Consider the following 22,753-nt stretch of genomic DNA (forward strand, 5'->3'; position numbering starts at 1 on the left):
CCAGGAGCCTGAGCGGTCCAAGCTGTGGCAGACCAGAGACACCGATGGCCAGGATGGACTGCGGATCCCCCGCTGACCAGGGACTGAGGGCAGCGTCAGCAGTGCGGCAGTGCCGTTGGGTAAGCCAGACGGGTGAAGAGGATGTGGAGAAAGGACCTGCGGCACGTGAAAGCGGGTCACGGGGGACGGAGGCGGGGCTAAGCGCAAGGCTGCCGGAGGAAACAGCGGAGCGCGCTGGAGACTCCCGGGGTAATGAGGGGAGAGGTGTTGTGAACTCTGTGTTCAGGCTCCCTCTTGTGGTCACTGGTGGTATGGTGTGACTTTTGCTTTGGGCTCCCCCTGGTGGCTTTGTCTGTTATCCTGCTGGTCTCTGGCTATCAGCTGGTTCGTTATCCTCTGGGAGGTTCCTATATAGCTCTGTTTTACTTGCACTTGTTGCCGGCTGTCGATGTAATCAGTGCTACTCAGATTCCTTCTGACTACCTTGCTCCCAGTCCATCCAGGATAAGCTAAGTTTTGTTTGCTCATTTTTTGATCAGCAGTGTTTATCATGTTTTCTTGTCCAGCTTGCTAAAATGTAATGCCCTCGCTTGCTGGTTGCTCTAGTGGGCTGAGTTTCTCCCCACACACCGTTAGTTGGTGTGTGGGTTCTTGAAATCTCAGGATGGATATTTTGTAAGGGTTTTTATTGATCGCATAGACCCCTGCTCTATTTTCTGCTTTCTAGTACTAGTGGGCCTCTTTTGCTGAATCTGATTTCATCCCTGTGTATGTGCCTTCTTCTTACTTCACCGGTAATATTTGTTGGGGGCTTCTGTATCTTTGGGGATTATTTCTCTGGAGGCAAGCGAGGTCTTTCTTTCTCTTTAGGGGTAGCTAGTTCCTCAGGCTGGCTCGAGACGTCTAGGAATTTTTTAGGCACGTTCACCGGCTGCCTCTAGTTGTGTTGGATAGGTTTAGTTTTGCGATCAGTCCAGTTACCATCTCCCTAGAGCTCGTCCTTAGTTTATTCACTTGCTGGTCTATTTGTGATCCTCAGCCATTAAGGATCATAACAGAGAGGGAACCACGGGGCACTAAGGAATTACGGGGCACCTGGGAATAACAGGGCACCAGATAAGAATAGTCAGGCAGGCCGGGGCCAAGAATACCGGGACGGACGAGGAAGTACTGAAGGAGCAGACAGATAGAGTAACCTAAGACACAACAGAAGTCAAAGCCAGGAGAGCAAATAACAGTACCGAATCAAAAGGCAAAATCACAACAGGGGACAGACCAAGTCAAAACCAAACACGGATCAGAACACAGGCACAAGGCACAGGCAACCAGGGGTCGACTTACTCAGCCGAGGGCAAAAGTATAACTGACAAAGCATGGGTCCACAAAGAGGCTACAAAAAGCCTCACAGAAACCAAAGGGAGGCTACCAAAATTAACCCCAGAAACACCAAGCCTGAACATACCATGCAAACCTTGACACCATAAACATGCCTTCTGTAAGGTTCCCTTTTTATCAGGATGTAGGGGATGGTGTAATCCCCCTTATCAGAATGTAGGAGGTGGTGTTAGCCCCCTTAATTATCTGGATATAGGAGGTAGTGTAAGCCCCCTTGGTTATCAGATGTAGGGGGTGGTGTAAGCCCCCTTGGTTATCGGGATGTAGGGGGTGGTGTAAGCCCTCTTGGTTATTAGAATGTAGGGGGTGGTGTAAACCCCCTTGGTTATCAGGATGTAGGAAGTGGTGTAAGCCCCCTTATCAGGATGTAGGAAGTGGTGTAAGACCCCTTGGTTATCAGGATATAGGGGGTGGTGTAAGCCCCCTTAGTTATCGGGATGTAGAGTAATAAGGCCAAGAAAACCAAATACAGTGTTACTGATTTTTCAGTTGTTGATACTTTTGTTGGTATTTGATTACTATGCATACTAACCTAATTGCTTTGCATGCATTGCAATTATCCACTTGTTTATTTACTGCTTCTGCCTCAAAAACATGTCCATTATCTCCTACTGGCCACTTGCCAATCTAAAAATACAGATGCCTGAGAAAACTGTGTATGAATCCTTACTTCATCATAAAGGCTGATCAGATTAGCTTATAGTGTGACAAGCCCTTTATTGAGCCACATCAAATGAATTCCTATGATCTCGTGTATCTGTTGTGATTTACCAACTAGTGGTATACTGGGAGACAGGTATGTATTGCACAGACAGAGGTCTGCTGCGACCTGAATCCAGGACAGGTTGCTGGGTCTTGTAGTCCCACAAACCTGTATATTAGTAAATTTGATTTTAAGGGTTAACCAGAAAGTGATGGGTGGGACTGGTTAACCACATAAATCACAGGGGGTGTCCTCCGGTGATGTCAGAAAGGTCATATATGCTTCCTGGTTGCACCACATGGGGCTGATGGCCATGTGTGAGACTGAAGCTGGTGTGTATATAGAATATCTCTGAGTCTTTGGCTGCTATGGGCATAAAAGGAGAGAAACTCATGGTGTGGCCACCATCCTCACCTGACCTCAACCCTATTGAGAACCTTTGGAGTATCCTCAAGCAAAAGACCTTTGAAGGTGTGAGGCAGTTCACATTAAAACAAGCAGGTCTCGGAGGCTATTTTGACAGCCGGTAAAGAAATTCAAACAGAAAATATTTAAAAATTCACAAATTCAATGGATGCAAGAATTGTGAAGGTGAAATCCAAGAAGGGGTTCTATGTCAATATGTTACTTGTTCTGTGAAGATGTTTTTTATTGAAAATAAAACTTTTTTTTCAGTAAATGTGACCTCTTAATGCTGCAAATTCAACAAATGACCATTTTCAGTTCTTAACAACCTATAAAATGTTTGGAAACTCTATTGAGCATACAAATTTGGAACAGCACATTTTGAGTTTCTTTTAGTTTTGAAAAAAATATATACTGTTATCATTGGGAGGTTTGTCCAATGAAATGTAATGTATGCTCTAACGATTGATGATTTGAACATTGTACTGAATCATTTGCATCGACCATTTAGGAAAATGAGAAAAAAATACCTTTTGCATAATATTTTGGAATGTTGTGTGTGAGGGATACACATGTAAAGCACCATGGAATAAATGTCGCTATAACAATAAATAATAATAATAATAATACAGTCCCATTTCTTTCAGTTGGTGAGCCATCAGATGCTTATTTCTTGAGGGCTAGAATATTTCAACAGTGCATTTACACTTTACATAAATTTTGTTTCATATCTTGGATTATTCTTAATTATTTTAAATATTTTTGATAGTTTGTATCTTTTAGCTGTAACCTTATGGCCCTCATTAACACTGGATGGCTGTCACCTGAATTAGCTGATATTTATGAGTTCACTTGATGGTGGTATGTTCATTGGGGCTCTGGCCGACTGATGCTTGGTAGACACATCAAGTGCGCAGATCTGACTTTGGATTGCCAATCGCATTGTTTTCCCCGAGAAGATTCCGGCCAACATGCCAGTTGGCGGCTCTGCCACAGAGAACACAGGAGCACTCATCCAAGCATATGCTCCTGTGTATGCCAGTGTTGGCTGATATGGATGTTGGTTGAACGCTTAGCCAAAGCATCCTTTGGCCAACAGCCATCTAATGTATATGGCCAGCCTTGGGTGTTTTAGGTCTGTATTTTTCAGTAGGTGTTACTATTCATCTATGGTTCCTTCGATACAGTTCTTTGCCTTGGATACAATTTGTCATTTTAAGGCATCTATAGAACAAGGATCTAACTGAAATAAATACCTGGCCACATGCAGAATAAGCCTGAAGGTAAGACATGTGTATATCAAAATATCTGTTAACACTTTTAGTAAATTAAAGTGATCTGATCAGTGACTATATATCTACAGCCACAAATGGAATTTATCACTACACCACCAAATCCATTGCCACCTATCATATATCATTTTGTATGGAAGTAATTCAGGTCCCATATAAGATCACCTTCTCACCCCATGTTCCTTTTACGAGCTTTATCCATATACCGACCTGACGGCTAGGTATTGATTCCTGGTGTAAAGTAGAAGGTTTTATGCCTCAAGGTCAGTCTAATAAATCTATACGAGTGGGATACATCCATTTATTGAACCTTTGCAGAAATGATTCATGACATATTGTTTTCCATAGATTTTTTAAACAACCTTCTTACATGTTTCCTATAGACTTGGAGAATGGGAGTACCAAAATTGCCTGATTCCGATGGTTGTGTGTAAATTGTCAATTATGAAGGTGAATTTATAGCAAAGTTTATAAGGTGAAGTGTGTGTATTGACCTCCAGGACCTGAGCGCTCCAATATCCCAGGTTCTGGTGTGTAGTAAATCACAAAACATCTTTATGAAATTACCTGCATTGTTTTGAGACTTCACTTTTCCATCTGACGGAGAACACACAGCTCAGCAAAGCACAGGATGCCAGTATTACCGTGAGTTAGTTAACTGGAAAAGGTGGAGGCAATATTAATCAAAAATGGATTTACTGGAAGTGCGTTAAGCCTGGAATGTACTTGCAATGGAGCAGATTTATGTTTGCCTGGTTCACAACTGTTCTCTCTGGTTATTATTTATCATGAATTTCGAAAATTATTTATGGAATTTATTATTATTTATGGCATAAATAACCATGGCTGGTGCTAGAAATCTAGGCAGAATTTAAATGACCATTTATTAGTTTACAACCATGAAATGAGGAGAAGCTGAGTCATAAATGAAGGTACAGATTTCTATGAGCAGTCAACAAATAAAAATGAATATGTGTGTATATCTAGATATATATTTCCCATTACTGATATTTTTATAGCACCCTGGAAATGCACTTAAACCATTCATTTTGTTTTTGCAGAACCCTAAAGCACAAATGCATGCACATAATCTAGGGCCAGTTTCATAGAAAGCCAATGAATAGGTATCATTAAGCACTAAAGACCCCTGAAATGGAAAATTAAACATAGAAAAAATATATATGCAGTATATATATATATATATATATATATATATATATATATATATATATATATGTATATATATATATACATATATACAGTCCGGTGGAAAAATGGCGCTCCTTCCTCCCCGCAGTCAGTGCCCGCTCCGTACTCCCCTCCAGTCTGCCCTCACACAGGGTTAATGGCAGCGGTAACGGACCGCGTTATGCCGCGGTGTAATGCACTCCATTACCGCTGCTATTAACCCTGTGTGACCAACTTTTTACTATTCAGGTTGCCTATGCAGCATGAATAGTAAAACGATCTAATGTTAAAAATAATTGAAAAAAAATAAAAAATCGTTATATACTCACCGTCCGTCAGCCCCAACAGGCCTTTCCGCTCACGACACTCCGGTAACTGGTCCATGCTGCAATCTCGCGAGACCGCTACGTCATCATCTCGCGAGATCGCAATGCACTCGAGATGCGCGAGATCAAGCGCACGAGCAGCGTCGGTAACCGCTTTGCTTGGATCCGGGGGCTCCGGAAGGTGAGTATATAACTATTTTTTATTTATTTATTTATTTTTTTAACAGGGATATGATGCCCACATTGCTATATACTACATGGGCTGGGCAATATACTACATGGGCTGGGCAATATACTACATGGGCGGGCAATATACTACATGGGCTGTGCAATATACTACGTGGCTGGGCATTATACTACATGGGCTGTGCAATATACTACGTGGCTGAGCAATATACTACATGGGCTGTGCAATATACTACGTGGCTGGGCAATATACTGCGTGGGATGTGCAATATACTACATGGGCTGTGCAATATACTACGTGGCTGGGCAATATACTACATGGGCTGTGCAATATACTACGTGGCTGGGCATTATACTACATGGGATGTGCAATATACTACGTGGCTGGGCAATATACTACATGGGCTGTGCAATATACTATGTGGCTGGGCAATATACTACATGGGCTGTGCTATATACTAAGTGGCTGGGCAATATACTACATGGGCTGTTCAATATACTATGTGGTTGGGCAATATACTACATGGGCTGTGCTATGTACTACGTGGCTGGGCAATATACTACATAAGCTGTGCTATACACTACGTGGCTGGGCAATATACTACGTGACTGGGCAATATACTACGTGGCTGGGCAATATACTACATGTTACGTGGCTGGGCAATATACTACGTGGCTCTGTGCTGTATACTACGTGGCTGGGCAATATACTACGTGGCTGGGCAATATACTACGTCACTGGGCAATATACTACGTGGCTCTGTGCTGTATACTACGTGGCTGGGCAATATACTACGTGGCTGGGCAATATACTACATGGCTGGGCAATATACTACATGACTGGGCAATATACTACGTAACTGGCCAATATACTACGTGGCTGGGCAATATACTATGTGACTGGGCAATATACTACGTAACTGGCCAATATACTACATGGCTGGGCAATATACTACGTGGCTGGGCAATATACTATGTCACTGGGCAATATACTACGTGGCTCTGTGCTGTATACTACGTGGCTGGGCAATATACTACGTGGCTGGGCAATATACTACATGGCTGGGCAATATACTACGTGACTGGGCAATATACTATGTAACTGGCCAATATACTACGTGGCTGGGCAATATACTACATGGCTGGGCAATATACTACGTGGCTGGACAATATACTACGTAACTGGCCAATATACTACGTGGCTGGGCAATATACTACGTGGCTGGGCAATATACTACGTGGCTGGGCAATATACTACGTGGCTGTGCTATATACTATGTGGACATGCATATTCTAGAATACCCGATGCGTTAGAATCGGGCCACCATCTAGTATATATATATATTTGTAAGTTTGCCCACTAAAGACATGAGCAGTCTATAATTTTAAGGCTAGGTTAATTTTAACAATGAGAGATAGAATATCAAAAATAAAATCCAGAAAATCACATTGTATGAATTATATAAATTTATTTGCATTTTGCTGTGAGAACCATTAAGAGTTCTGGCTCCTACTGACCAGTTAGACGCTCCTAATCAACTCGTTACCTGCATTAAAGACAGCTGTCTTACATAGTCACCTTAATTATAAAAGACTCCTGTCCACAGACTCAATTAATCAGTCAGACTCTAAACTCTACTACATGGGCAAGACCAAAGAACTTTATAATGATGTCAGGGACAAGATCATAGGCCTGCACAAAGCTGGAATGGGCAACAAAACCATAAGACACTGGGTGAGGAGAAGACAACTCTTGGTGCAATAGTAAGAAAATGGAAGAAATACAAAATGACTGTCAGTCGACATCGATCTGGGGCACCTTGCAAAATCTCACCTTGTGGGGTATCCTTGCTTATGAGGAAGGTGAGATATCAGCCTAAAACTACACTGGGGAAACTTGTTAATGATCTCTAGGCAGGTGGGACCACAGTCACCAAGAAAACCATTTGTAACACATTATGCCATAAAGGTTTAAAATCCTGCAGTGCCCACAAGGTACCCCTACTCAAGAAGGCACATGTGCAAGCCCGTCTGAAGTTTGCCGATGAACACCTGGATGATTTGGTGAGTGATTGGGAGAAGGTGCTGTGGTCAGATGAGACAAAATTTGAGATCTTTGGCATTAACTCGACTCGCTGTGTTTGGAGGAAGAGAAATACTGGCTATGACCCAAAAAACACCGTCCCAACTATCAAGCATGGAGGTAGAAATATTATGTTTTAAGGGTGTTTTTCTGCTAAGGGCACAGGACTACTTCACCGCATGAATGGGAGAATGGATGGAGCCATGTCCCGTAAAATCCTGAGTGACAACCTCCTTCCCTCTACCAGGAAATTAAAAATGTGTCGTGGCTGTGTCTTCCAGAAACACAATGACCCAAAACATACAGCCAAAGCAATAAAGGAGTGGCTCAAAAAGAAGCACATTAAGGTCATGGAGTGGCCTACCCAGTCTCCCTGAATCCCATAGAAAACTTATGGAGGGAGTTGAAGCTCCGAGTCGCCAAGTGACAGTCTCAAAATCTTAATGATTTAGAGATGATCTGCAAAGAGGAGTGGACCACAATTCCTCCTGACATGTGCACAAACCTCAACTGCAAAAAACATCTGTGCTGGCCAACAAGGGTTGTGCCACCAAGTTTTAAGTCTTGTTTGCCAGAGGGATCACACACTTATTTCTCCCTGCAAAATGCAAATAAATGTATATAATTTATAAAATGTGATTTTCTGGATTGTATTTTTTATATTCTATGTCTTAATGTTAAAATGAACCTACCCTTAAAATTATAGACTGTTCATGTCTTTGTCTGTGTGTATGTATGTATATACGCACATACAGTGTTTACTAAAAGAGAAAAACTGAAATATTACATGGTCATAAGTATTCAGACCCTTTGTTCAGTATTGAGTAGAAGCATCCTCTTGAGCTAGTACAGCCATGAGTCTTCTTAGAGATGATCCAACAAGTTTTTCACACCAGGATTTGGGGATCCTCTGCCATTCTTCCTTGCAGATCCTCTCCAGTTCCGTCAGGTTGGATGGTGAACGTTGGTGGACAGACATTTTCAGGTCTCTCCAGAGATGCTCAATTGGGTTTAGGTCAGGGCTTTGGCTAGGCTAGGCAAGAATGGTCACAGAGTTGTTCTGAAGCCACTCCTTTGTTATTTTAGCTGTGTGCTTAGGGTCATTGTCTTGTTGGAAGGTGAACCTTCGGCCAAGTCTGAGGTCCAGAGCACTCTGGAAGAGCTTTTCATCCAGGATATCTCTGTACTTGGCCGCATTCATATTTTCTTCAATGGCAACCAGTTGTCCTGTCCCTGCAGCTGAAAAACACCCCCATAGCATGATGCTGCCACCACCATGTTTCACTGTTGGGATTGTATTAAGCAGGTGATGAGCAGTGCCTGGTTTTCTCCACACATACCGCTTAGAATTGTCACCAAAAAGGTCTATCTTCGTCTCATCTGACCAGTGAATCTTATTTCTCATAGTCTGGGAGTCCTTCATGTGTTTTGTAGCAAACTCTATGCGGGCTTTCATATGTCTTGCACTGATGGGAGGCTTCCGTTGGGCCACTCTGCCATAAAGGCCTGACTGGTGGAAGGCTGCAGTGATAGTTGTCTTTGTGAAACTTTCTCCCATCTCCCTACTGCATCTTTGGAGCTCAGCCACAGTGATCTTGGGATTCTTCTTTACCGCTCTCACCAAGGCTCTTCTCCCACGATTGCTCAGTTTGGCTGGACGGCCAGGTCTAGGAAGACTTTTGGTGGTCCCAAACTTCTTCCATTTAAGGATTATGGAGGCCACTGTGCTCTTAGGAACCTTGAGTACTGCAGAAATTCTTTTGTAACATTGGCCAGATTTGTGCCTTGCCATAATTCTGTCTCTGAGCTCCTTTGCCAGTTCCTTTGACCTCATGATTCTCATTTGGTCTGACATGCAATGTGAGCTGTGAGGTCTTATATAGACAGGTGTCTGCCTTTTCAAATCAAGTCCTATCAGTTTAATTAAACACAGCTGGACTCTAATGAAGGAGTAGAACCATCTCAAAGAGGATCACAAGGAAATGGACACCATGTGACTTAAATATGAGTGTGTGAGCAAAGGGTCTGAATACTTATGACCATGTAATATTTCAGTTTTCTTTTTTTATTAAATACTAGCTGTACTACCCAGCTTCGCCCGGGGTAATAACTGCTGTTAGCAAAATAGAATGTGTTAACCAAAATTTATTCTGCACAAAAAAAACACAAAACAAATAGATAGAAATGTAATTATTAAAAGGCAAAAACTAAGCTAATAGAAGCATTTTACAAAATATATTTCAACACCAGAGATATTCCACACAGATTTAACTAAATTGGCCAAGTAATGTGAAGTAATCTTCTACTACTTATTCGAGAGCCTTTTGATAAACGACATTCTTAGTTTTTCCTTCAGGTGCAAAGACAAACAGATTTTTGGCTGTTCCAACTCTTGAACAGGCCACATAAAGTTGACCATGAGAAAAGCATGGAGATTGTAAATCTAAGCTAGCTGAAGAGCCCGGCGTTGCCTGGGCATAGTAAATATCTGTGGTTAGTTATAGCACCTCACTTCTCTTATTTTCCCATCACGCCTCTCATTTTCCCCATCACATCTTTCATTTTCCCCCTCACATCTCTCATTTTCTCCCTCACACCTCTCATTTTCCCCCTCACTCCTCTCATTCCCCCCTAACACTTGTCATTTCGACCTCACATCTGTCATTTTCCGATCACTCCACTATTTTCCCTCACTCCTCTCATTTTGCACTCACACCTTTTAATTTTCACCTCACACCTCTCATTTTCACCTCAGTATATACATGTTTGTCATCTCCCTTATATATAGTATACACCTGTATGTCATCTCCTGTATGTAGAATATACCTGTATGTCATCTCCCCTGTATATAGTATATACCTGCTGTGTGTCATCTCCCCTGTATATAGTATATACCTGCATGTCATCTCCTCCTATATATAGTATATACCTGTATGTAATCTCCTCCTGTATATAGTATATACCTGTGTGTCATCTCACCTATATATAGTATATATCTGTGTGTCATCTCCTCCTGTATATAGTATATACCTGTATGTCATCTCCTATACATAGCATATACCTGTATGTCATCTCCTCCTGTATATACTATATACCTGTAGGTAATCTGCTCCTGTATATAGTATATACCTGTGTGTCATCTCCTTCTGTATATAGTATATACCTGTATGTCATCTCCTGCTGTATGTAGTATGTACCTGTATGTCATCTCCTCCTCTATATAGTATATACCTGTGTGTCATCTCTCCTGTATATAGTATATATCTGTGTGTCATCTCCTCCTGCATATAGTATATACCTGTGTGTCATCTCCCCTGTAAATAGTATATACCTGTGTGTTATCTCCTCCTGTATATAGTATATATCTGTATGTCATCTCCTCCTGTATTAGACCTCGTTCACACGTTATTTGGTCAGTATTTTTACCTCAGTATTTGTAAGCTAAATTGGCAGCCTGATAAATCCCCAGCCAACAGTAAGCCCACCCCCTGGCAGTATATATTAGCTCACACATACACATAATAGACTGGTCATGTGACTGACAGCTGCCGGATTCCTATATGGTACATTTGTTGCTCTTGTAGTTTGTCTGCTTATTAATCAGATTTTTATTTTTGAAGGATAATACCAGACTTGTGTGTGTTTTAGGGCGAGTTTCGTGTGTCAAGTTGTGTGTGTTGAGTTGCGTGTGGCGACATGCATGTAGCGACTTTTGTGAGATGAGTTTTGTGTGGCGACATGCATGTAGCAACTTTGTGTGTGTCGAGTTGCATGTGACAGGTTAGTGTAGCAAGTTGTGTGCAGCAAGTTTTGCGCATGGCGAGTTTTGCGTGTGCCGAGTTTTATGTGTGGTGCCTTTTGAGTATGTGCAAGTTTTGTGTGAGGCAACTTTTGCATGTGTTGCAACTTTTGTGCATGTGGCAATTTTTCCGCGTGTGAAAGTTTTGCGTGTGGCGAGATTTTTCCATGAGGTGAGTTTTGCACGTGTGGAGAGTTTTGCATGTGGAGAGTTTTGCGCGTGGCGAGTTTTGAGCGGCGACTTTTGTGTTTCAACTTTTATGTGGCGAGGTTGGTGTATGTGTGGTGAAATGTGCGCTGAGAGTGGTATATGTGTTCGAGCACGTGGTAGTGTGTGGCGCATTTTGTGTGTGTGTTCATATCCCTGTGGTGGTGTGGTGATTATCCCATGTCGAGGCCCCACCTTAGCAACTGTACAGTATATACTCTTTGGTGCCATCGCTCTCATTCTTTAAGTCCCCCTTGTTCACATCTGGCAGCTGTTAATTTGCCTCCAACGCTCTTCCTTTCACTTTTTCCCCATTATGTAGATAGGGGCAAAATTGTTTGGTGAATTGGAAAGCGCGGGGTTAAAATTTCACCTCACAACATAGCTTTGACGCTCTCGGGGTCCAGACGTGTGACTGTGCAAAATTTTGTGCCTGTAGCTGCGACACCTCCAACACTTTTCCTTTCACTTTTTCCCCATTATGTAGATAGGGGCAAAATTGTTTGGTGAATTGGAAAGCGCGGGGTTAAAATTTCACCTCACAATATAGCCTATGACGCTCTCGGGGTCCAGACGTGTGACTGTGCAAAATTTTGTGCCTGTAGCTGCGACGCCTCCAACACTTTTCCTTTCACTTTTTCCCCCATTATGTAGATAGGGGCAAAATTGTTTGGTGAATTGGAAAGCGCGGGGTTAAAATTTCACCTCACAATATAGCCTATTACGCTCTCGTTGTCTAGTTGTGTGACTGTGCAAAATTTTGTGCCTGTAGCTGCGACGCCTCCAACACTTTTCCTTTCACTTTTTCCCCCCCATTATGTAGATAGGGGCAAAATTGTTTGGTGAATTGGAAAGCGCGGGGTTAAAATTTCAACTCACAATATAGCCTATGACGCTCTCGGGGTCCAGACGTGTGACTGTGCAAAGTTTTGTGGCTGTAGCTGCGACGGTTCAGATGCCAATCCCGGACATACATACACACATACACACATACATACACACATTCAGCTTTATATATTAGATTTAAAAATTTCTACATTTCTGTTTTTTTTTTTCAGCCGAGATGGGGTGCAGAGTGTATATTAATGAGAAAAAAAAAATTACTTTTTTTAGTTTCAATAAATTTTTATTTTTCAAAGAAAAACCAAGAAAGTTTCACAACAAAATCCCGCGCAGGGGAATATACATAAGTGTAATCAATTCTAGATTACCCTTGATAGTTTTAAACAATACTACAATTAAACACATAGACGAAGACAGGTGGTTGACAAGAGGAGGGGGGGGGGATAAGAGATCTATTACTGTATCAGAATACTATCAATGGTTGGGCACAAGGGGCGAGTCCAAGGAAGTCTATCGGACATTAAATTAGCCTCATAGTGATAGTGATAAGACTTGGTCAAGATTACTGCTAGAGTTCCTTTCGATCCACGGCCTCCATACTTGATAGTAGGGCTCCCATGAGTCATCTCTTGTAGCTTGTATTCGTTCACATAGCATGATAGTGTTCATCTTGTCAATTACTGAAGAAAGAGATCGGGTAGTTGTTTTCCATTTCGTTGCAATGTGTAGCTTAGTGGCCAGGAACAGCTGATTGACTAAATTATGTAGTTTATTGGAGAAGCCAGGGTATCTGGCCCCCAGTAGGAACACCGTTGCATCTAATTGAATCACCCCACCACATAGCTCCTCCACAATAGATTTAATCCTTAGCCAAAGGGCGGATACGATCGGACAATCCCTCCACGTGTGTTTCAAGTCGCCCAGGGCTCCACACCCCCTGAAACACCGATCCGATAAATTTGGGCAGATGGCATGTAATTTGCTTGGAACCAAATATGTCCTATGTAGGAGCTTGATGGATGTCTCATCTAAGGAGGTTTGGAGACTACCCTTAGAAAGAGAGCAGCAACATTTTTGCCACTCCAATGGGGACATTATCATATTAAAGTCTCTCTCCCATTGAGTCATATATTTAAGTTTTACATCTTCTGATATTGCATTCAGGGTTGAGTATATTAAAGAGATAGCTCCCCTGCCCAGTGGGTCATTCAAACATTTTTACTCATAACCTGATGGGCGGTGGGTGACACCATGTCCTAAAATTTGCTCAGCTAAGTGAAAGATTTGGATGATACGCAATATTTCAGTTAGGTGGGGAGTACTTTTGGATGAACTCTTGTTTGGTGAGTAGAATATTGAATGGCGAAGTAAGATGTTTAAGGGTAATTAAACCCCTAGATACCCACCAATGGAAAGGGCGAAGCTCCAAAATTAACTTTTTTTAATTTACCAAATGGCTGCAATGAAGCAAAGAGAGAAAAATTTAAAGAGGTCTGAATACCTTCCGTACCCACTGTATATATAAAGAAAAAGGATCACGGCAATTCCTCCCTTAATCTCCTTTCCTTTTATTTCTTTTTGCCTCATGTTGCAATTTGATGGAAAATCAGGAGAAAATTAACACCAGTGATCACTGCAGGTTTTTTACAAGAATGATAGCTTCATGAACTTGCAGAAAACCATGATGAAAGGTTGGAGTTCATCTTTTGTTTACTATAATTTATAGTTTTAGTGTTTTTTTCTATTAGCCAGTTGTTCTCTTTTTCTTATGAACTGATTGGAACAAAAGGTACTGAGGATGCTGTCACATGCGAGAACTTGGCCAATCGAGCTGAGAGGCACAATAGTTTGCTTATATAAAGTATTTAAATAGCAGTAGCTGAGAAGTTAACTTTAGAGCTTGTAACAGACTAATTGAAAAGAGTTTTCCTTAGTGACAGGTTCCTTTTTTAAGTAGTTTTCTGGGCACAAAAAATCCCTGTACTGAATCCCCCAATTTTTTTTTTTACCACAGATTTCCAGCATTTTTTGTGCTGATTTCACCTGCGTTTTACCACCTGCTGATTCTGCAGCGCCCCAGAGTTCTGGTCGTTGCAGTACTGTGGCTTCGCCGCTAAGGGGAGCCATGGTACGTTCGATGGCACCGAAGGAGTTCCTCCAATCAGGTATCACAGACACCAATATGTTTCACAGCTGGGCCTCCGGGGGGAGCTAAGGGTGCTATTCATTAGGCCACTCCCCACCATAGTGGGTAAACTGGGGGTCAGGCAGAAAGTTAGAGAGAACGCTGACGGGATTGAACGGAGCAACACCCTGTGGCAGGGGGTGTTGTGAAGGGAGAGACTGTAGGGTCTCTGCCAGGGGTGGGATCCTGGCAGAGGCTTGGCATTGAAAGAACGTAACGGGTCCGCGCAGGCTCCTGGAAGCGGCGGGACTCAAGGAAAGGACTAGAAGCGAGACAGATTGTGCTGAGTGAGAAACGAGATCAAGCAGAAGGAGAATACCAGCAGGGGTTGTGCTGAAAGAGGCAGCACCTTGCTGAGGCGCAATACCGGTGGCCGGAACGCCGAGGGAGTGGATTAGAATACAGCTTCAAGCCATACTCCAAACAGCGGCAGGACAGTCGGTCTCAGGCGGGCTGTCTACCACATATCACCTATGAAGTCTTGGGGGGCAATTGCGGGAGAGGGGCGTCTCTAGGGTCCCGGAAGAACTCCAGGCCTACCTGACAAACGGGTGCCATTCCAACCTGAATACAGGGAAGGGGTGGATTATAGAGGAACATCAAATCGAGTTGTGAGGGAACTTAAGAAACAGACACAACCGTTGTGGGGTTACTTTCCGTAAGCACAGCAGGGAAGGACTACAACACATAGCGCTAGAAGGAAGGCACAGATTTCCACCTGAGAGGAGAACTCTGGAGGTGCCATTGGACCGGCCGGACTTGCGCAGCCTGGTGAACCGTATTCTGGACTGAGGACTCAGAGATCTCCAGTAAAGAGGTAAAGAGACTGCAAACTGGTGTCCTCGTTATTTACCGCGACTTACACCCCACAACCGCACCGTTACATCGCTACCATTACTACCACCTATTTCACCGGACGTCCCCCACTGACGGACAGGGCCACGGACCGGGTCTAGCCACCGTGACAACCCCAGGACTGAGACCTAGAGACCCGGCTCCGGGTACCCCTCGGCCCTGCGGCGGTGCGGGGGCGCTCCAACTTGGCGTCACGAACAGGATCTACTTAAGCCTGAAGAATCAGGTCATGTGTGCCTAGAGACTGTGATTTACTGTGCTTGGACTGTACTTTATTGCAAGACTGTGTGCTGTGCCATTTGCCGCCAAAATTCGCCGCCATTGCAGCGCTGAGGAAAGCGCAGGAAGAGAAGAGGGGCGTGGAGTGGGCGTAGACGAGCTGGAGAGCGCGAACAGTAATGGCCGCCCAGTCTAAGTATTTCTGTGTCCTGAGGACGTGCCCGTCAACAGCTGAGGTACGCCTCCTGATCTTGGTCGGAGGGTGGAGACCATGGGGACGGGGCCGCCCACGGAAGAGACCGCGGGAAGAAGACGCGGGAGAGGAGAAAAAGATGGCGGCACCCGAAGCACCACGCGGAGCTGAGTCGGCTCAGTCTGAGGCCGCGGCGTCCGAGATAGGCTCCGAGGCACCGCTGCTGGGAGGTCTGACCCTTACCGAGTCCCTGATGGGCCGACCTCCGACGCCGTTATCGGAGGAACGTGTGGCTGCGGCCGAGGCCCGCCAGCTGACCCGCCGACTGAGGGCCGATGCCCGCGTGCTCACCCGGGTGGGCCAACCCACCGAGATTAAGCTGTCTCCCATTGCTCCTTACCCGGACCCGGCTGAAGGCGCCCTACCTGCACCGGGTCTGAAGATCATGCCGGATGCGGAGCACTTACGGCGCCTTATGGCAGAGTGGCGGAGCCGGCCCCAGCCTGCAGAACAAGTGGACTTGGTTAGTGTCCCCGAGATTTCGCCCTCACACTGGGGTGTTGTGGTGGCCTTCCATCCCCAGCAAGGGAGAGGGGTCATACAGGAGATCGGGGAGCCGATCCAGGTCCGGGTGGACCGAGAAGAGGTGGAACCTTCTGGCAGGCGGTCTGATTGCAATCTGGAGCCGGGGGACGCCGTCACCTATACGAGGTGGAGAAAGAACACCAGTGAGACGGGCTGGTTTGCTCGGGGGGTCCAACGATGTGTCGCCCTCCAGGCTGCTGCTGGGACACCAGAAGAGGATAGTCCTGGAGGAAAGGCAGCGGGACCTGACCCCGCGGAACCAGGGGAAGTTCGACCTCACCGCGCCCCGGAGAGGCGGGTACGCCTACCGACGAGAAGGACCTCCCGGAGAGGGATTCTATCCTTACTGGGACCAGAACGGCGTCCTGGCTCACCGGGCCGATCTGTGAGTCTGGTGAAGCCAGAAAGAAGGTCACCTCCCGTAGAACCTCAGTAAGACATAGCTTCCAATGTTATGAAAATGTACATAGTTGCTACTTTATTGTTTTAACTGTTCCTGTTGCTGCTAAACCCGCCCAGGGTTAATGGATCCCTCTGTTAACCCGGGATCCTCTTTGTTTGTTTTCCTTTTCTGAAGATGTTGCACAAAAGTTATACAAACTGCAGAAATCATGGACTGTGCATGATTCGAACTTCCCTTGTAAATAGTTTGCACCTTCTTAAAGGTGCACCCTACTGGTTTTAGCCAAAGACACTTTGCGAAGATGTTTGCCCTATTTGTTTGAGCCAAAGACACTTTGTGAAGATACCTTTCCTACCGGTTCTAGTTAAAGACACTTTGCGAAGATACCATGCCGGAACCTTTGCATGGGCCGGTAGGCTGAGAAGACGAGCTACCTTAGAAAGACTTGGTCTCCTCTTAAAGGGGATGTGAGAAACTGAACTTGAGAGAGATACTGTTGCAGAACAGTAATGCCATAATGATGCCTTGAAAAGAAATGTAACTGTTTTACATGCTAAGTTATATGTGTTGAATTTGTTGAAATGTCTAAATAATGTTTTGCAGAAAGAAAAGATGCAGAGAGCCCGTAGGGGTAGAGATAGAGGTCTGCATAGTTGAAAGTAAGCAAAGTAATAATGAAGGTGAGGATAGAAGGTAAACCCCGCGTCCCCATTGAAAGTTACTTTGTTACTAAGGACAGAGAGTGAACCCGTAGGGGTTAGAGAGTGAGTCCTTAAAGGAGCCGAGTAGAGCTGGCTCAGAGTTCTTTAAACGAAAGGAATGTTATGTCTATACCATGTATAGTAGAGAAAGGCAGTAGGCCCTGGATGAACAGGGCGGTCCTGTAAAAGAAAGGAGAGGCAGTAGGTCTGGTGCCATAGGGACAGGCGGTCCTGCAGGTTCAAAGTAGGAGAATGTGAAGTTACCTTACCCTGTAATGTGATTATAGGAAGGCCTTTGGTAAACTAAGAGTGTATGTTTCTTAAAGGCAATGTTAATTTATTGTTCCAGAATTTGCACTAAGTAGAATACCCGGTTGGGTAACAGGAGTTATGCATAGCCTGTAATTTATAATGTTGACTATGTTTGTAACGTTAAAAGTGTCCTCACCTCCCATAAAGGGAAGCCTGTTCAAGTATACTTATTGTTTTGCACTCAACAAAATTGTATGTCTGTTTGCTAATCTGTATTGTTGTTTTTCTTCCCAGTCCCGGAGTACTGTGTTTAACCAGGGGGGAGTGCAGCGCCCCAGAGTTCTGGTCGTTGCAGTACTGTGGCTTCGCCGCTAAGGGGAGCCATGGTACGTTCGATGGCACCGAAGGAGTTCCTCCAATCAGGTATCACAGACACCAATATGTTTCACAGCTGGGCCTCCGGGGGGAGCTAAGGGTGCTATTCATTAGGCCACTCCCCACCATAGTGGGTAAACTGGGGGTCAGGCAGAAAGTTAGAGAGAACGCTGACGGGATTGAACGGAGCAACACCCTGTGGCAGGGGGTGTTGTGAAGGGAGAGACTGTAGGGTCTCTGCCAGGGGTGGGATCCTGGCAGAGGCTTGGCATTGAAAGAACGTAACGGGTCCGCGCAGGCTCCTGGAAGCGGCGGGACTCAAGGAAAGGACTAGAAGCGAGACAGATTGTGCTGAGTGAGAAACGAGATCAAGCAGAAGGAGAATACCAGCAGGGGTTGTGCTGAAAGAGGCAGCACCTTGCTGAGGCGCAATACCGGTGGCCGGAACGCCGAGGGAGTGGATTAGAATACAGCTTCAAGCCATACTCCAAACAGCGGCAGGACAGTCGGTCTCAGGCGGGCTGTCTACCACATACCACCTATGAAGTCTTGGGGGGCAATTGCGGGAGAGGGGCGTCTCTAGGGTCCCGGAAGAACTCCAGGCCTACCTGACAAACGGGTGCCATTCCAACCTGAATACAGGGAAGGGGTGGATTATAGAGGAACATCAAATCGAGTTGTGAGGGAACTTAAGAAACAGACACAACCGTTGTGGGGTTACTTTCCGTAAGCACAGCAGGGAAGGACTACAACACATAGCGCTAGAAGGAAGGCACAGATTTCCACCTGAGAGGAGAACTCTGGAGGTGCCATTGGACCGGCCGGACTTGCGCAGCCTGGTGAACCGTATTCTGGACTGAGGACTCAGAGATCTCCAGTAAAGAGGTAAAGAGACTGCAAACTGGTGTCCTCGTTATTTACCGCGACTTACACCCCACAACCGCACCGTTACATCACTACCATTACTACCACCTATTTCACCGGACGTCCCCCACTGACGGACAGGGCCACGGACCGGGTCTAGCCACCGTGACAACCCCAGGACTGAGACCTAGAGACCCGGCTCCGGGTACCCCTCGGCCCTGCGGCGGTGCGGGGGCGCTCCAATTCCTATAAAGGAACAGGTGTAAATCTCTGTGGAATCCGCACAAAGAATTGACATGCTGTAGAAAATACAAGGCAGTGTTTCCGCGTGGTATTTTCCGCAGCATGTGCACTGCGGATTTTGTTTTCCATAGGTTTACATGGTACTGTAAACCAGATGGAAAACTGCTGCAAATCCGCAGCGTCAAATCCGCAACATGTGCACATACCCATCTGAAATTGGCTAAAGATGGATCATAGTATGCCTCATACTATGTATTATCCAGAGATTCTCCTGCATTTGCTAATGTTAAAGTTACTGATACTACCCCCACACAGGCTCAGTATATTGTATGGGGTATTGAGTCATATAATATATTCAGTTATTGTTACATAGTCTAGCATTCTTGAATGCTCAGCACCACTCCTTTTGGTCAAAGTTGGATAGTTAGTTGTTTTTTTTGGAGTCTGCACTGCATCTAGGGATTCCGTTGTCCCTCCCTTTACACATCCCAGGTCGCTGCTGACTGAGTCCTGTCCTTCTGCAGTCAGAGCTGTGCTTGACTGACAGGCTCCATTCCGTTTCATGTATGGACAGGAAGTCTCTGTACTCTGTGCTTTGAACGGATGTGGTCACACATCACCACATATAGCAGCTCAGGGACAGAGCAGAGTTTTAATAGCATGTAAATTTTTATTTTATTTTTTTATAGGCTTTACAATGCTTTAATAGTCTATGTGTATGGTATGGGGGGTGCAGTGGTAAATCTTAACCACGACACACCTGCACTCCCCATGTCAGTGCAAGAGGCGAAAGGAGGGCGCCAGGTGGGGTGACTATACATGAGAGCTTTATACTCGCTTTTCAGTCACGGCCTGGAGGGTCATTTTAAATTCTGTATTGCAACAGACTTTCTAATCTACAGGCATTGACTTATCGGACATTGACGTATGCAGCAGAGACCTCCTCAGGCCCCATAATATAGGAGTGCATTGTCAATGTAATATTCTATTCATATGTTATAACTTTGTAAAATAGGACTGCGCCTTTCACTTGCCTTTCTCCTGAATAACCGTATTGCAATTGACAATCTCAACTACAATTGTATATTATGTGCAGGATATAAAATGATAGCTCATTTCAGAAATATGCTTCTAACTTGGAATAGGACAAGTTATTGCTATTATTTCTAAGCTTGTGTTGCACCATTATTGGCGTCTTCCTTTTAAACGTGCAGTAGTATTGGAACAGAAAGGACCATGAGTGTAAGAAGAGTATTTTTTTGGAATGTCCCCTGTGCGGCAGCCACATCAGTGAGCTCCTGAGATGGGGTCACGCGAAGAGTCAGCGACCTGCGGTTTCTGAGCATTGTCTGCAATCATCGCCCTTACACATAAAAGAGAGGATATCCCACTGGTGCGCAGCACAACATCAAGTTCATGTTCCTTCTTGGCTGGGGCTTGCTGCGTTCCTTGCTTACTGGCCTTAAAGATTTGTTTCAACTTTCCACACACTCCTCTTTTTTCACCTCTGTGGTATGCAATCTCTGTGTGCTCCAGTCTCACAAGGATGTGAGGGATGAGGCGGACATATTGCACTCACTTAGCACAGAAACAGCAAGCATGATGAAAGGGAAAAGAGAGTCGCTTCCCCGTCCTGCTGCTTCTCAATCAGCAGTACCGCCGCTTCGTGTAAGTACTCGTTCTCCATTATATTTCACGTCTCCTACCCCTGCAGACTTCTGATCACTCCATTAAATGGCACTACTCTACTGTGCGTCTGGCACTTGTCAGCCTCTCGCTAGCTTGTCTTACAAATTCTTACCTTTGCTAAAGGCACCTTAGTCATTGCAACACTGTTAACAAGGTCACAGATTTACAGGGAATCTCAGCACATCTGTCCAAGGAGAACTTCCACATGCACAGACCTCTCCGAACATACAACGTGACCTTATAACTACAGTAATAACCTGAAGAGCAGGAATGACGGGAAGGCAAGGATGAATCTCCATGCTATATCTGTGTATACGTGGTGGAGATAGCGACGTGTAGTACACCATGCGACTTCACCACGACTCAGTGAAGAAGCACTTAGGCTGTGTTCTTTTTTATGCAAATTTTACAGGACCAGCAAAGGCTATGAGATTTCAGAAATCTGGTGCATGCGCTTGTTTTTTTTTTCTTTCCAGACTTAATTTGAGCATTGCAGTGTCGTTGAAATCTGCAGCATGTCACTTCTTTCAGTGCTTTTGCAGCGTTTTTTACACCCATAGGCTGCCGTCACGCTAGCAGTATTTGGTCAGTATTTTACCTCAGTATTTGTAAGCTAAAACCAGGAGTGGGTGATAAATGCAGAAGTGGTGCATATGTTTCTATTATACTTTTCCTCTATTAGTTCCACTCCTGGTTTTGGCTTACAAATACTGAGGTAAAATACTGACCAAATACTGCTAGTGTGACGGCAGCCATAGATAGCAAAGAGAAAGTGCAAAGATCGCAGCAAACAGATGCCTTTTTCCAGCATTTTTGGTGAATAAAGCTAACTTAATGAAATATGCACTGTAGACAATTCTCACATGTAACCCACACCAAGTAATGCCACAAAACACAAATGGTTTTGAACGTAGCGTTTTTACAGCAATGAGAGCTCTACAGTAATGACATTGGGCATTGTGACATAGATGATAGGTGAGAACTCCAGAGACATACTGATAGGAAATTAACTATGTGAGTCCCAATGGGGACAGTGAGGACAAGGTCTGTATAGCGCTGCGGAATATGATGGCGCCATATAAGAAATGCATAATACGTAGACAGCAGGTAAATTCCAGCATTTGTCGTTTTTTTTACTGTTTTGTGAATGTAGTTTTGAAGAATCCAAAATTCTTTTTTTTGTTGTTACCATAAAAACAAGGATTAAGGTTTGCTTTTGGAATAAAATGAATGGGGACGTGCTGTGGGCTAGCATTTTTGTTAAGGCGCCCTACATGATTATTCCACCTGTTGTTGTTTAACATGTAGCCTGTAATAACTCTAAATTGAGAAAAAATAGCCAGTTATACTGCGCTCCAGATTCTGGGATTTAGTATTGTTCTGGGATTATTTCCTTTCTGCATAATTCTCCTTGAAATTGGCTTTAATAAGGCTGGGTTCACACTGGGTGACTAAAGAAGAACTATTGTTTGCTTTCTATACAATATTAAGTATTACACACAGAAAAAAGCTGAAGACATCTACTGCGAAGCAAGTGCTTGGATTTTAGCATGCTTACTTGAATGCTACTTAGTAATGTGATTAAACAATAACCACATGCGAATTGCTGAATATTATTAGTCAAGGTGAATTTCTAAAGAGGCTCTTGTTCACATTGAGCTATCCCCTTGACAAAGCTTATGGCGAAACGCGCCAGGTGCAGACATCCATTTAGAGGTTGTATATTTATTGATTTTCAGTTTTATTATTTGCTTTGTACTTT

General features: G+C 44.3%; 1 protein-coding gene across 10 annotated transcripts in view; it reads left to right on the top strand.

Moving 5' to 3' along the window:
• Positions 1 to 22,753, top strand: part of TJP1 (tight junction protein 1) — a 623,857-nt gene that overhangs the window by 298,704 nt on the left and 302,400 nt on the right. For 2 of the 10 annotated variants that reach the window (XM_077263883.1, XM_077263889.1), the window contains exon 1: positions 20,796 to 20,970. The exons of 4 other annotated variants lie outside the window; for them this stretch is intronic. In XM_077263883.1, the coding sequence (XP_077119998.1) occupies positions 20,902 to 20,970 (69 nt within the window). In that variant the 5' untranslated portion in view covers positions 20,796 to 20,901. Of the gene's footprint in view, positions 1 to 20,788; positions 20,971 to 22,753 lie in introns of those variants that run through there. 4 more of the 10 variants (XM_077263880.1, XM_077263882.1, XM_077263884.1 and 1 more) reach the window with 4 other exon arrangements.

Source organism: Ranitomeya variabilis, chromosome 5 (assembly GCF_051348905.1).
Source record: "Ranitomeya variabilis isolate aRanVar5 chromosome 5, aRanVar5.hap1, whole genome shotgun sequence".
NCBI classification, from domain to species: Eukaryota; Metazoa; Chordata; class Amphibia; order Anura; family Dendrobatidae; genus Ranitomeya; species Ranitomeya variabilis.